Source organism: Hoplias malabaricus, chromosome 13 (assembly GCF_029633855.1).
Source record: "Hoplias malabaricus isolate fHopMal1 chromosome 13, fHopMal1.hap1, whole genome shotgun sequence".
Classification (NCBI taxonomy): Eukaryota; Metazoa; Chordata; class Actinopteri; order Characiformes; family Erythrinidae; genus Hoplias; species Hoplias malabaricus.
Window position 1 is genome coordinate 23,788,229 of NC_089812.1, and position 15,761 is coordinate 23,803,989.

Sequence of the window (15,761 nt, forward strand, 5' to 3'; positions counted from 1 at the left end):
GAACACAGCACCTGTTGTCACAGACAGGAGCTGTGTGACATCGACACACATTTTTTGCAATGCTTGTTGCACAATTTCAAACATAGTTTAACCTACCGAAACAAATAACACAAATAAAACTGAATAATCATAAATGTATCCTCTGCAGAAAATGTCAGGATATTCAGGATATGAAAAACTTCCCACAAATCCCAGTCCCATTCATCAGCATTTATCCATTAGAGTATATGCCCAAAAACAATGAGGGATGAATTAGAGGCTGAATTAGAAGCCCTATTAAACACACTGCACAGTCCTGCTCCTAATTATATGGACGTTAATCCAACACAGACCCTTCCAACAGGTGCAAAATGTTTATGAGATGGCGGGAAACTCTATCCTGACCATTAATCTCCATTAGAAACATGAAGAGGTGCCAGAGTGTGGTGGGACCCATGATGCCCTGCGAGAGGGAGTTTGGGAAGCTCCTCGTACAGCAGGGTCCATCAGGTGATTATTTATTTAGTAACACAATGTGCGACTTGACATAATGAATCACAGTAAATCTGCTTCAGATCAAAACCCAACCCAGTCTCAGGGAAATCCACACAAACGTACCGTACGAATGGTGTAATCAGGTTAAAGGTGTTGTCTCTGTCTTCGCATGCAGTTAATTCAAACACAATGCCAAGGCTGTTCTTATTTGAAGAAGTGCTGGGGAAATACTTCGCAAAAACAAAATCACTTTCATTATATTTCGCTCCATTTCATATTCATTTAATACTTCAGCATGTTCCACAGCGGCCTAATGGAGGGACATGCATAGTCCCACAACGGTGCTCTCGCTCCCAACTAATATTAATTTCCAAACAAAAAAACAATTACAGTTACTCCCCCCATCACCCCAAAACTAAAAGAGGAGGGATTCAATTTCATTTCATTTCATCTCACTCTGAGAGAGCTCTCGGGCTGCCGAGCGCCAGTGCTGAGGCTTGTCCAACGTCTTATGAGTAAGAATTGCTCATTAAGGATCCAGGGTGCCATCAATCCGCCTGTGCAGCAAGAGATGCCCTTGACTCAGAAAGGCAATCATAAACCATCCAGCAGCCCAGGAGCAATCACTCCCACCGGGCAGAGGCTACAGGAAGAGGCCGAGCGAGGGGCGTGTACCTGGACCAGAGAAACAGCCGCATAGTCTCGAGTCTCACCTGCTTCTATCAACCACCACTGAGAAAAAACACTCCTGTAAAATTCACCGTAACTCGCTGCCAGCTTAGCTACCATTAATGCACCCTGCAGCAGTTTACAGTAGTGATACTGTAACTGTACCACCTTACAAAGTCAGTGCCACCAGTGACTCCAGCTTCAGCTTTACTATATAGATACTGTAGATACAGCTCCACCCAAAACACCATCAACTGATTCCAGTTCTTTAACATAGAAACCATCAGACACATTCATAAACTTCAGACTATAGCAGCCATCGTCACAGACTCTCGTCTACTTCACTCTGTAGATACCGTAGATGAAGCTGTATCCATAACTACAACACAACACATTTTCCTTATGAGGAGACTGCAAGGAATTCTGGGAGAGTTACTTGTTTATTTTACAGGAAACTGTTAAGAGTGAACATCAAATCACAGAACAGGAAACATATACTGTAATTTAAGAAAGAATTGTGGTACAATAAAAACTGTATTTACAACTGACTGTAAAATAACAGCAATTGTTTACAGGGCACATCAGCACACAGCTACCTGCTGTTCATCACCCTGGTGTATTCCCATTCACAGAACAAAAAAAAACAACCCACACCTCACCCACAGTACACTCTGTCCAAAAGCAGCTGCTAGTTTCTGGAGAGCAGGACTGCCAAGACCTGCACCCGGCTCCAAAAACAAAACACAGAGCTGTGAACTGCACTCTTCTACCTACATTAAACAACCATGTCTGGCAGAATGGACGTGGTATTCCCTGGACTTTTATGGCATTTGGCAGACACTATCCAGAACTACCTACAATTATACTCTTCTTACAGATGTGGGAGGATGTAAAGATAAGAGTCTAGCCTGAGGTCTCTTATTGCAATAGCCCGAGCTGGGAATCAAACCCCAGTGTGGAAGGCAGTTGTGTCGCCCACTACAGTATAACAACTACTACAGATAACTGAGACTGATCATATGTGATAAGGATTTCATTAACTGGCAGAAAACTGTGCTGCCAGCATAAGCATATATCTGACTAGCAATACTTTTACTGTTGTAAAAAATAAATAAATATAATAATAATAATAATAATAATAATAATAATAATAATAATAATAATAATAATATTTGAGTAGAAAATATTGGAAGAAATAATAAAGGAAAATTACATTAATCCAATACTGTTTAATCCAATCCAAGACATAAAACCATATTGTTATTATTATTATTATTAGTAGTAGTATTATTATGTCTGTAAGGCAATAAATAAATGTAATTATTATTATTATAATTATTATTATTATTATCATGGCAAGGGGAAGTGTACTGTGTCATATATGCTAAAGGCTGTGGTGTGTGTGAAGCTGCGTGCTGCTCACGATCCGTTGTCAGGGCAACCACGAACATAACGCGCGTTTGAACTGTATATAACTGTAATACACAACTGTATATAAATACATAATTTAAACACTTATACTCACATTTATACTGTTTGATCCTTATTTATACTAATATTTCTACAGTTATACCCTGATTTATACTTACATGTATACATTTAAATATTTACACTCATATTTGTACTTACATCAATACATCTATACTGGTGTTAACATAGTTAATCTTCACATTCCAGTTATATTTAAACACTTACACACGTACTACTGTTTTTACAATTTATACACTTACACTAACATTTCTGCAGAAACATCCTCCTTGTTTCTACCCTCATTGTCCACTTTATCAGCTTCACTCGCCATACAGGAGCAGGACCCCCACAGGACCCCCACAGGACCACCACAGGACATCCACAGGGCCACCACAGAGCAGATATGATTTGGGTGGTGGATCATTCCCATCTCTGCAGTGACACTTACATTTATTAGTGTGCGTTTCACTGGTAAGAATGGATCAGACACAGCAGTGCTGTCTAAACCCTGTGTCCACACACTGGCCACTGGTCCACCTTGTAGATGTAAAGTCAGAGACAGTAGCTCAGTCCTACATCAGTGACACAGGACGCTGTCGGCTGAATGTTTTTGGTCGGTGGACTATTCTCAGTCTGGCAGTGACACTGAGGGGTTTAAAAACTCCAGCAGCACTGCTGTGTCTGATCAACTCGTCCCAGCACAACACACACTAACACACCACCACCACGTCAGTGTTACTGCAGCACCTTCTCTGTGGTGGTCCTGAGTGTTGAAGACAAGGGTGATGGGGGACTAACAGATCAACAGATGGACTACAGTGTGTAATTGTAGACCTGCAAAGTGCATCTACATGGCAAATGGGAGTGATAAAGTGGACAATGAGTACTTTTATACATTTACACTTTATAGACCTGTTTATAGTCTTCCACACATTTAAATTCACATAGCACAGGGAAGGATGCATGCTATACTGTATAAATTTGAGTGTATACAGTGACAGTCACTTCTATACAGTCATATTTATATCTGGTATAAAATAACACAGGCGTGCATCTCTATATACATCTGATTGTAACTGTATGAACTGTTGATTATGACATTAATTATGAAGTAATGATGGTTGCTTCACTGTATAAATGTGTGTGTATTCACATTTATAATAAAATGAGTGCTAAATCCATTTCTGCTTGCTGCTGCTGTACAAATGAGTAGCTGGAGCTGATTGTAGACTGTGTACAGTTACACACACAGCTCTATGAACAGTGCTGACACAGAGGCTGCTGGCTGCTGCTGGGTAAATGTGAGATGGTTTGTCTGGCTCTGTGAGCTGCAGGTAGCCACAACAACAGCCAGCCAAACATACCAGCACTGAGTCCTGGAATCTCACTTTTCTTTAGCAGCTAATTACTCCACCTCGCGCATCTGGGAAGCGTTAAACAGCTGTGGAACCGCTGGATTTGGATCGTGTCCCTGTTTTACTATGGGCTACGTCTGACCTGTCGTTTTCGTTTTCAGTGTGGAGCACACAATCACACACAGAACCACACAAAAGATGCCCACTGACGCCCTTACAGAATGCTCAGAATAGCCCCCGTAGCATTAGCACGGAGAGGTGCTTAGGGGCTACTTTTATCACCTGCGCAGGTGACTGTGCCTGTCGGCGCGCGAGCCCACCGGCTCACGCACGCAGAAACGTGGGGTAACGTTGAAAGCGTGATGTTGCATTGCAGTCAACACGTTTGATGGGGGCTAAGCTTTAGCAGACAGACAGCATGTGGAGCAGAAGCACAAAACACATGGCAGGCAGCACTCCGCGAGGGAAGGGAAAGGAAAGGAAGCTTCCAGCACTTTTGTTTGCTGCTGAACCAGTGTCGGGCTGTTGTTTTATTTGAGACAAAACAATAGGCTATGCAGCTAAGAGGCCACACAATATCAGCAAGGGTAGTATACAGTAGCTATCAAGCGTTGCAATGGTATTTTTGCGAGTGCTGTTGGGCTGTAACCTAATTGGCTGCGTGCGGAAATGGTTGCGAATGCTGCTCTGTCAACATACAACAAACGGCGTGTCAAAAATCAGACACGGACTTTTGCAAATTAAAAAAAGGCTTTATTTCTGTGCGTTTAGCAGTAGCTTTAGCAAGCGTCCCATCCCCCCTTCCTCCCTCCCTCCTTCTTTTTTTCGCCCCTCTCCCCCTTTTTCATGTCTCAGTCTCAGTCTACCTTCCCTATCACGCATTAACTCTCAATCGCATTCCTTGCATTTTCCAAGACAAGACACCCCCCCCCCCCCTCTCTCTCTCTCTCCAACACACACATACACACTCCACCACCACTACCCACCACCTCCTCCCCCTCATTTGACCACCCCCACCTCCTCCTCTTGGCTCTGTAATGACAATAACCTGGACCCCCAATAATAATAATACTACTACTATTCAGGAGCGAGTGGGTAGCATGGATTTTTTTTCAAATGCAATGCATTACAATGCAATCTCATGCCATTCCATGCATGCTCAAATGCATGCATTTGCCACCATCGGTATTGGTTGCATTGTTGCAGAACATAGAAACCCCCCCCCCCCTACACAAGACAGATAGACACCCCCCACCCCCCCAACTCTTCATCTTCTTACCTTGCCTTCGCTGATCTTTCGTAAGTCCATCCCGTTCCTGCGCCTAAATCACCGAATCCTGTGCCAGGATAATTCCTATCCATGAAAGAAAAAAGAACGAGGGATGAAGATGGAGAGATAGACAAGGGAGGGGGAAGAGGAGGAGGAGGAGGAGGAAAGAGGAGGAGAGGGGAGGAGGAGAGGAAGGGAGGGAGGTTGTTTCCTAAATTCTAATGCACTGTCTCTCTCTCTCGCTCTCTCTCTCTCTCTCTCACTCACGCTCTCTCTCTCACTCTCTCTCTCTCACTCTCTCTCCCCTTGTCCTTTCCTCTCTCTGCGCTCGTGCACGTCTGTCTGTTTATCTCTCCTGTTTCACATGCAAGTCCTCAAGAATGGGAGCAGCTCGGAGGGGGGAGAGAGAGAGAGAGAGAGAGTGTGTGTGCTTGCGTGTGTGTGAGACTGTGAGGGAGAGAGAGACGGAGCGAGTGAGCAAGAGAGAGAGAGAGGAATGGACGGAGGAGGAGAAGGAGGAGGAGAAGAGAGGAGGGGGGTTACATGGCTAGGGGAGGAGGTGGAGGCAAAAAATGAGAGAGAGAGAGAGAGAGAGAGAGAGAGAGAGAGAGAGAGAGAGCGAATCCAGCTACTTCTTCCCTCCCCTCTCTATATATTTCAACATCTATTGTCCTTGTCTACAGAGAGACAGCAGCAGCAAGGCTGGATGCGCGCGTACACACGTACTCATTTACACACACACACACACACACACACACACACCTCAAAACCCCGTGCCCCTTGCAAATAGCGCTCATATTGCTATACAGTCCCACACAGTGAATAGTGTGCATTCACACAGTCATGAGAAGCACAGGCAATTTGGATCTGATTTTTTTAATTATTTAATTTATTTTTATTTATTTATATTTACATTTTATTTCATAATGCAGTTATTTTCATATCAGCTGTTGCACCAACACAAAAAATCCCTTTACATTCTAACAAAATATTATTATAATACATAGTAATAACAATATAAATAAGAGAAAATGGATAATAAAAACGACATATGCAGTAGAATATTTTTTTTCGCGCGTGAGATTGTCCACAAGAGCATGAAAATGAAATGGATATTTTTTTTTCCCTGATATTTCTGCTCTGGAGACGCCATCTTTTGCGTGACTCCCCCCTCCCTCTCTCTCTCCACTCACATTCACTAAACGTCTGTGCCTAAATGGCTACCCCTCCCTATATAGTGCACTAAATAGGGCATGAAAAACGGCTTCTGCAACGACACAGTGAAACAGATATCTAATGTAAACCCTTTTCTCTCCACGGACAACTCCTTACCTAACACACAGTGCACTATGAGTCTGAAAACCCTGGTTTCGTGACCTAAGGAGTGCCCTACATAGGGAATATCAGCAAATTAGGACTCTGTACAGTCGTGCAGTCTTGTGCTCGCTACTGCTGCTGCTGCTGCTGCCGCCTGCGTTTGTTGTTCCTTTTCCCACCCGCATTCAGCACCGGGCCTGGCTACGCTTTCATACTCACAAGCACTTCACCCATTGGCTGGTGCCTTTTGAGTATTTACCGCCACCCCCCCCCACCCCCACCCCAGCCTATTCCTGCACACGACGCAAGAATGTGTTATCCAATCATAGAGCGGTATGGGCGGGGCTTGCCTAAAACAGGGTGGGAGAAATCCTAGCGTGTGTAAAGGCTTTTAAATTAGTTGCTTTAAAGAGCCCACGTCATGGCTATAGGCGAATTTCCAAGTACAGTAACAAATGCATAGAGAATGTTGTAGGATGTAAACGCTTTTGAAGCTTCAGAAAAGCACCACTCTGTTCCTGGTACGTGGGCTTATGTTTTTAAACAATGTTCATTCTGACAGATATAATATGAAAATGATCCCAAATAAAACTTCATGCTTGAATACTGACGTATAAAATGTCCATGTCATGTAATAATCTGTGTAGATACATTTTTTTTATTTAATTGTAAAAGCTGCAGCGCTACGGCATTACAGAGCTTATGTAAACATAGCAATAGGCGGCGATACTGATACTGCACCGATATTGCACATTCCATACCCTTTGCACTATCCACACTTTTTCAACTTTTAAACTATTGACTCCACTCAAGAGATCATCCTCAGCTGCTCACTATATCATAGATTCTTGCCAGGCTATGTTTGATCATTCTTAAGCACACTATGTTAACTTCTTGGTATTTGTTTTTTTTTTATTTGATACATGACTCAGCCTACATGGTATATTGAAGTACTTTGTCGATTTTGATATTTGTTTTAGGTTTTTTATTATTATTATTATTATTTTTTCATTGCTGTTAGTGCTTGTTGTATATGATGTCTGTAAACTACTGAGACCTTGATTTTCCCCTGGGGATCAATAAAGTATCTATCTATCTATCTATCTATCTATCTATCTATCTTCAGGGTCTCAGAGTCCTGGATTCAGGTTGTTGCTTGTGAGGAGTGTGGGGTGTTCTCCTCGTGTTGGCTCCGGTTTCTTCCCACAGCCCAAGAACATAAACCAGAGACTGATATTCAAAAAAGTCCTTGTTTTTGTGATGTCATACCTTCTCTTAGGGGGTGTGGTGCCCTGAAGCACAACAATGACAGTGTTTTGTTTATAAAACCAGACAAATATCAGGGGAAGTTTTCATAGCAAAATAAATAAATAAATACATAAATACAAAATTGAAATAAAAATAAATGGAGGTTCTTTAACAGAGAGGTTAAAACTGCAGTAAGGAATAATAGCGTATTACAGTGAAACACTGACAAGATTCCAAATGAAAATGGCCAACATAATATAACTGAAGGCCTTACTTGTGCACTCTCCACTTTTATATGATGTGGGATCCTGATATTAATCTCACTGGTCCTGAACTATCCATATTTCCAATGAGTATCCCTAGAACTCCACTTTGCTACTTTCATTTTTTCTCCTAAACATGTCTATTGTACTTCCAATGATACACAATATTCATATCATTAAAATAGGTGGCATGGTGGCACAGCAGGGAATGTGTCGCAGTCACACAGCTCCAGGGACCTGGAGGTTGTGGGTTCAATTCCCGCTCTGGGTGATTTTTTGTGAGGAGTTGGTGTGTTCTCCCCGTGTCTGCGTGGGTTTCCTCTAGATGCTCCGGTCCAAAACAGTTCAAAAACGGTCCCACAGTCCAAAAACACACGTTGGTAGGTTGATTGGCGACTCAAAAGTGACCATGAGTGTGAATGAATGTGTAAGTGTGTGTGTTGCCCTGTGAAGGACTGGTGCCCCCTCCAGGGTGTGTTCCTGCCTTGCGCCCCATGATTCCATGTAGGCTCTGGACCCACCGCGACCCTGAACTGGATAAGTGGTTACAGATGATGGATGGATATTTTAAAAAGCATTTATTTAAAAAAAGTGTATATATCATTTTTAGAGAAAATTATATACAGCAAACTCTTCTTATCTGTGGTTTTCTGATACTTTCAGGTAATCACAGTTCAAAAACATTAAATGACAAAATTCATGAAATAAACAAATCATAATTTCTGAGTAGTGGGACAAAATCATCTTCCATTGTCCTGCTCAGGATGTGAATCATCTCATTGTCCAGTGAATCCACACTGTACACTCCATGGAAGCCTGAAACCACCGAACCAAACTCTATATATGTAATGTTTATATATATATATATATAGGGTTTGGTTCGGTGGTTTCAGGCTTCCATGGAGGGTTTTGGAACATTTGCCTCACAGGCACAGGGGGGCTACTGTGTAAAACAAAGACCTAATCCAAAAATGTTACTTTAGCACAAATATAAATAGTCCATTGTGGATTGAAGTACAGCCCACGCTGCCTGTTTTCTTAATGAATATATAATCTTTCAGGTAATTTAAAAAATATCTAAAAGCCGATCAACATACAAAACCCACTCATCCCAGCGCCCTGATAGCTCCTTTTAGTAGAAATTTATCTGTAGTTCCCAGTATCTCACTCCTCTTCCGGTTGTGCTGGAGGAGCAGATGCTTCAGTTCTGAGAAAGACAACAGAGAAAAAAAACTTTATATCATAATTCACTGCCTTTATACACAATGCTTCAAACTCAACAGATGGAAAAAATCTCTCTTTTCAATTATTAATTCTACTCATTCTCCTTTAGTTTCATACGATCTGGTCCAATCACAGAGATCGCGAACAAAAGCATCATGTGGAGGTTATGGTTTGTTGCAATGGGCTCTTCAAGAGACGCCCAACCCATCAACAAACTCAGGCTAACATCATGTGTCCAAAAGTAAAATAACCACCTCACCTTACACAAAGATAAGAAAAGTGGACTGTGATACTTCCTTGTTTTAAGGATAAATGGAGTAAAAATGTATGTTCATTTTTCTCACTCGTTTGACCTGAACCTTCAGCTTTGTGTAAATCTGATAAGTGGACCTCAAAATTCATATTTTGGTATCTCTAGTATAGATTATTGAAAAGTGTTAGGAACTGAAAATGTGTTTTCTCTTGCATTGTTCAGGTATAACTGAGTCTGTTTAATTATTACCTCTGCTTTATTACATCCTCATGTTACATCTCACAAATTAAGGTCCTCTGATTCTGGTTTTCTAGCTGTTCCTAGGTTCAGGATCTGCTTTATGGGTGGCAGGTCTTTTAGTATAGCTGCCCCCACCCTCTGGAACTCTCTCCCTTCATCTATTCACTCTTCTACCTCTATTTCCATCTTCAAAAGCACAGCAAAAATCTCTTCTCTGAATTCCAATTCTGAAAGTATTTTTTCCCCTGACCCTGTAAAGCACTCTTGGGTCCTTTGAAAGGCTCTATAAATGTAATGTGGTATTATTATTATTATTATTATTATTATTATAATGATGCATAATCAGTGATGTCAAGACAAAACCTTCTATTTACAGGTTTTGTTCATTTTTTACTACCAGCTGCTCTTTATGTTGGGTTAAAATTTCATGATGAACTGACAAACAAAATGTTTCAAAACTACTTAGAATAAAAGGTATTTACATTAAACTGCATTACATATTATATGAGCAATCACAGATATTTTGATCACCAAAAAAAGAGCAAACAATATTTATGGTTTATGATTTTTTATATTTCTAAATTAAAGGAGAAGAACCAAACTGCTTTGTATTCCCTGAACAAACCAGTTTATGCTCCATAGACTGGGCCTCCCTCATGGGGGCTGCCACGTTTAAAATAGATTTTATTACTGAATATCTGACACATCCAGACCACTAGGTGTCAGTGTAGTGATTATTCTGCGACGTGAAAAGAACACTGGAGAAAACCACTGATTTGTGATCCTGTAGAGCGGCTATTTTGTTGTGCACTATGGTGACCATGTATAAAGTGATGGGGGTGTTACCCGGCATATGGAGGTGGAGGAGCATCGTACTGTCCCCCATGGTCCAGGGCTTCGTTGTAGGATGGTAAACCTGGAGCTTCGATGCCAGACAAAGGCACCAGCTCTGGCCCTGAGCGAGAGTCTGCGGCCAGCTGCACTGGGGCACTGTGGGGAAGAGTAACAGCAGGAGACGAGGTGACACAAAGAGACAAAATGAGACACATACACAGGAAATGGGGAGTAGGGACAATGACTGATGATCTCTCTCTCGCTCATTCTCTCTCCAAAACATACACTCTCATACTCACACCATTTCACTCTCTCTCTCTCTCTCTCTCTCTCTCTCTCTCTCTCTCTCTCACACACACACACACACACACACACACACTCATTTTCTTGTTTCCATCTCCTGTACATTTTGGAGATATGAATTCTTATTTCAACAACCATGAATTAAGCTTCTATATGGAACAATCTGTGCTTTATCATTCTGTCTTATACTATATTATATATTTACATGTTATACGTATATGTAAACACTCATATGTATAAATTAGGACGGTATGAATGAGGCATTCTGCACTGACAGATCAACACGGTACTACTACACTGCACTTAATTCATTTCACTGCATATGTAACCATATAGAAAGATATGTCTGTGTAATGAGACGTACTCAGAAAGATGTTCCCTATTTTCCACACTCACACACATACACACTCACCTGGCCCGCTGCCTTGTGGCTTTACCCTTGTTCTTGTAAACGTAGCAGCCCAGCACAATGGCTATCCCAACTAGGAACACAGCCGCCACGACACACGCCACCAGAAGAGACACATCCAGTTGTTTATGATCTAAGCAAGAAAATAAATCCTCATCATCACCAGTTCCATAATCCACTTCAAACCTAATAACCTGTAGAGATGCTGTTAGTACAGTGTAGTGGGTAATATCACTTCTTTTCACATGACTGGGGTTTGATTTCCAAGCCAAGCAACACCAGTATCCTCCCAATAAGAGTTCCTGGGCCAGACTCCTAACATTAGATTTGTGTATGTGTAGTGTGATTAAAACTCCATATATGTAGTTTGACCACAAATGGACACTATAAATGTTCCATGCGTAGCAATGTGTCTATATACTGAGGGCAGGCAACATTTCCATAGAGCGAGGTTTAAATTCATAGTGTTGGAAATCTGACAGATCACCAAGAGTCAAACAGGTGATCTCCCAATAACAAAGAATTGCTTTGTGCTGATATATCTGATTAGCACTTTTCAAAATACACTCAAACAAGTGTGGCGTATAAATTCCAGCTGCTTAATTCACACCCTACACCAAACAGGACTGTGGCATTCTGATGGAGTTGAGTCATTGTCACAGTCCAGGGTAGTGTTCTACAGTTTACGGTCCTGAGTTCACGCATCTGGTATTTGAGGATCTTCCTGTTTTAACACACCTATATCTTGAAGAGTAAATCCTAATGAGATGAGTCAGATGTGTCAGGAGCAGGGAAAATCCAAGATAATAACAGTGCCATAAGAAAAGGCTCATTGCTCTCTGAGAAATAAAAATACCTCTCTGTACAAACGAGGGCATTTTTATCTCATAGCACTGGTTTGTTGCATTTACACCTTGCAACTGCAGGACTATGTCTAGAAATCAACCAATCATGACTAATCACGATAAGCTAAACCCAGATTGTAAGACAGTTTTAGTACAGAATGTACTAAAGTCTCAGTACCCAAGACATAGTATCATGTCAAAAATTTGTGGACACCTGCTAGACTGAAATGAAGAATACTAATAGAGAGTTTGAAATCTTTGTGGCCAAATCATCAGTGATCATCGATGCTGGGGGGATTTACACCCCTCACACTCGCTTGGCAATAAGCATGGTGAACTTACACTCATGTGTATCAGCTCTATAGCATCCCATTTCACAACTTATTATGAAGATTATGCAAGCACCAGAGTGTCCAGAGAAGCTGAATTCACTAATTATGAAGATTACCCACAAACTTTAGTAAATACCCATTTAGCATTTTTTAAGGAATAATGTTCTAGGGGTTGAAAGGAAATGCAATGAAACTCACTGTCACTTTGCGTATATGTCTTCCAAAATTCTTGCTGTAGAAAAAATAAAATACAATATGATTTAAGAATTTCAACTTCTACATCACACCTTGAGGCCCATTCATTTCATTCACAGAGGATCTGACACTACTCAGTGTTTAATTTCATTTAAATTTCTTTTAAAGTGTACCCATTACAAGAACACCTACAGAATGACAAACAAAGACACGTCTTTACAACCACATCCTCATGTAAACATGTGAGGACAGGTCTGTCCTGCTCGATGCTCTTCTTCGCTTACTGTCTTTTTGTCGTCCTTGAACACCTCTCTGGCCTCTTCATATGAACAAGTCTCCTCTCTGCACTCTCTCTCCAGGTTGCCCGGAGTTATCAGCTCAAAGTCCCACTTGTTATACAGCAGCGAACGAGACAGGAACAAGTCAGCGTCTTTATCATAGATGAAAACTGGAGCACGAGGCAAGAGAAAACAAATCCAAGACATGACTCACTCCAAATTCAGATACATATACAGGCAGCAGCTGAATATTCCCAATGCACTGGGACCACCGGTCTGTCACTTTGCATTACTGAATATAGGGAAGTATGTATTTAAGTATATTAATGATATAAAGTTTATTCACCATTGTCATCATTGTTGATACACCTCGCCCAGGCCAGAGGAAACAGGGACAGTGTGTAAAAGCATATTTCTGCAATTCCCAGCATTTTGCCTGTTCAAATCATAGCATGAATATTTGTGGAAATAATAATTCAGCATGGTTCAACATACTTAATATACTGCATATATATATATATATGCGTGTGTGTGTATATGTGATTAACATGTCTTGGAAAAACAATTCCTGATGTCACTGCACTCCGCTTGTTACAGGATCTGTTCATTTCCTTCTGCCAAAAAGTCTGATTAAATTAAAAAAAAAAAACAACCAGATAAAGTTAGTTGGAATATTATTATTATTATTATTATTATTACTAATTTTTCATATTCTTCTGTTTGCTTTTTCAGGCTTCCTACTCATTCTATATTTAATTATTTATTTGTTTGTTTATTTATTTCTTTAGTTAGTTTTTGTCGTATTCAATTCATCTTATTGCTGTTCATCCTCTTACTCTTCGACCTTCAAATCTTTCAAGCACAACTACCTTCTCCAATTAATTGGTTCTCACAATGTGTCCAAATTATCCTAGCTTCAGTTTGGTTCGGCCTAGTATTCTAGTGAAAGGTGAGGCATGATTGTATCTATTTGTTTGTCTTCTTACAGTCCAAGGTCCTCTCAAAAGTCTACTCCAACACCAAAGTTCAAAGGCATCGATAGTCGTCCTGTTCCTGTTTCGTATTGCCCAGATTTCACATCCTTATAAAAACAAATTAAATACTCTAGCCTGGACACTTCTGCTCTTTGTTTGTAGAGACACATCATTACATTTGAAAACCTTTGCCATGTCCTGTCCTTTGCCGTTCTTGCTCTGCTGAAGGCCGGTCTGTGTCCAATTATCTGACTGCTGGACATTTGTTGTTAATAAAGGAGTTAATAATTATAGTTAATAATTATAGTTAATAATAGAGTTGGATGGTGACTGTAATAGCTAGGGTATCTCCAGGAGACCTTTGGGAACAGTTTATCTTCAACAAATCTCAATGAACGGTTTGTTTATTACACAGTATTATTTTTAACCAATAAACCCTGTCCCAATAAAAGGCTTCCCTTTTATTATTTTCATATTGCCTACTGGATTGAACCGTACTGTATAGTTATTACCTACTTTATAAGAGGGAATAAATATTAAATATTAGAGAAAAATGCTTAAAACAAATGCACTAAAATGTCATTAATATCACCTTCGGATTAATCAGAGTGAACCTGGACAGAGCTCTGTTTCACGAACATGCTCTAAAATCTGAAGCCTAAGGGAGAGTGACACTTGTGGAAAAAGTGTCATAATTCAGTGGTTGAGATGTAAATAAAGGTTTTACAGAGTGGTCTAGTGTGCAGAGAAACGTATCAACTTGAATCTATTTACAGTGATGGTGACAGAAACCAGGGCTCACAATGTCTATAACTCAAATACAGGCCTGGAGATTTAATTCCCTCTCTCTAACAACCAATGAACATACCAATGTCTTCTGAGTTTTTATACGAAGTAATGACATAGTGAAACAGTGACCAGATTTTCTGGAATTTTCTCTGGAAAATATTTTGCCCTGTTTGTATCTCCCCAAAGAAGAGAAACTGAAAATTAATTTGAATATTTGAATAAGAGGCGAGGGCCTATCATACCTTACATCCCCCTCACTAATACCTCAATAACCATTAGGTAGCTAGTGTATTATATCCATTTTGTACGAGAATTAGAGACCTTTCAGTGTCTGGTTACTATAACCAGCACTGTAAACCAGACTGATCCTGAAAGTTTCTGTAAGTTCTTCTAGAGCTGACAAATTCACATTGAACCACCTTACAGGACTTGATTCAAACATTCTTCATGTATTAGTGCAGAGTTTGAAAGTTACATGAATTCCCCTTTAATTGCGCCTTAAGGAGGGAGAACTGCGCTGCAATGTCGCCCCCTGTCGGTCTTGTAAATAAACTGCACCCTGTTTTGGTTGTAGATCAAATACGAACTGCTGTAGATGTGTTATGTAATTCTTCTGTTCAATTCAGTTTAATTATTGTCATAAAGAGGCTTGGAGAAATGCACATGTAAAACAGAAACGGAGAGTGAACTGCACAGTCACAAAATACAGTCATAAAATCATAATAAATATTGATGAAAATATGTATTACAGAGTGGCTAAGAAGCGCATACTGAGACTCTGGGAGTGTATGAGGAAATGGAAATGGTTGAAATCTCTTACCTAGGAGCTAAGATTCCTCTAAAGTCCAGGGAAAATAGAATGAGATTTATTATATCGTGCACGGGGTCTTCCTTTCTCTGCGGTGTCAGGACAAACTAAGTCACACCAGGACCTCACATATTTGGAATCATAATGGAGAGAAAGCAGATAAACGCCCTGTTCACCTGTAGCCTCGCAGACAACAACTGACAAGGTCCTC

General features: G+C 40.6%; 2 protein-coding genes across 3 annotated transcripts in view; both read right to left on the minus strand.

Moving 5' to 3' along the window:
- Positions 1 to 5,517, minus strand: part of prr12b (proline rich 12b) — a 32,773-nt gene extending 27,256 nt beyond the window's left edge. For both annotated transcript variants that reach the window (XM_066642933.1, XM_066642934.1), the window contains exon 1: positions 5,248 to 5,517. In XM_066642933.1, coding sequence (XP_066499030.1) covers positions 5,248 to 5,330 — 83 coding nt within the window. In that variant the 5' untranslated portion in view covers positions 5,331 to 5,517. The remainder of the gene's footprint in view (positions 1 to 5,247) is intronic.
- A 1,393-nt stretch (positions 5,518 to 6,910) lies between these two features.
- On the minus strand, positions 6,911 to 15,761 carry prrg2 (proline rich Gla (G-carboxyglutamic acid) 2). Its single transcript, XM_066642987.1, has 7 exons — positions 15,563 to 15,761; positions 13,326 to 13,415; positions 12,986 to 13,149; positions 12,705 to 12,738; positions 11,333 to 11,462; positions 10,630 to 10,773; positions 6,911 to 9,273 (listed from the first exon to the last, which is right to left on the minus strand). Exons 2-7 carry the CDS (start codon positions 13,408 to 13,410, stop codon positions 9,231 to 9,233), a joined length of 600 nt encoding a protein of 199 aa, XP_066499084.1. The 5' UTR covers positions 13,411 to 13,415; positions 15,563 to 15,761; the 3' UTR covers positions 6,911 to 9,230.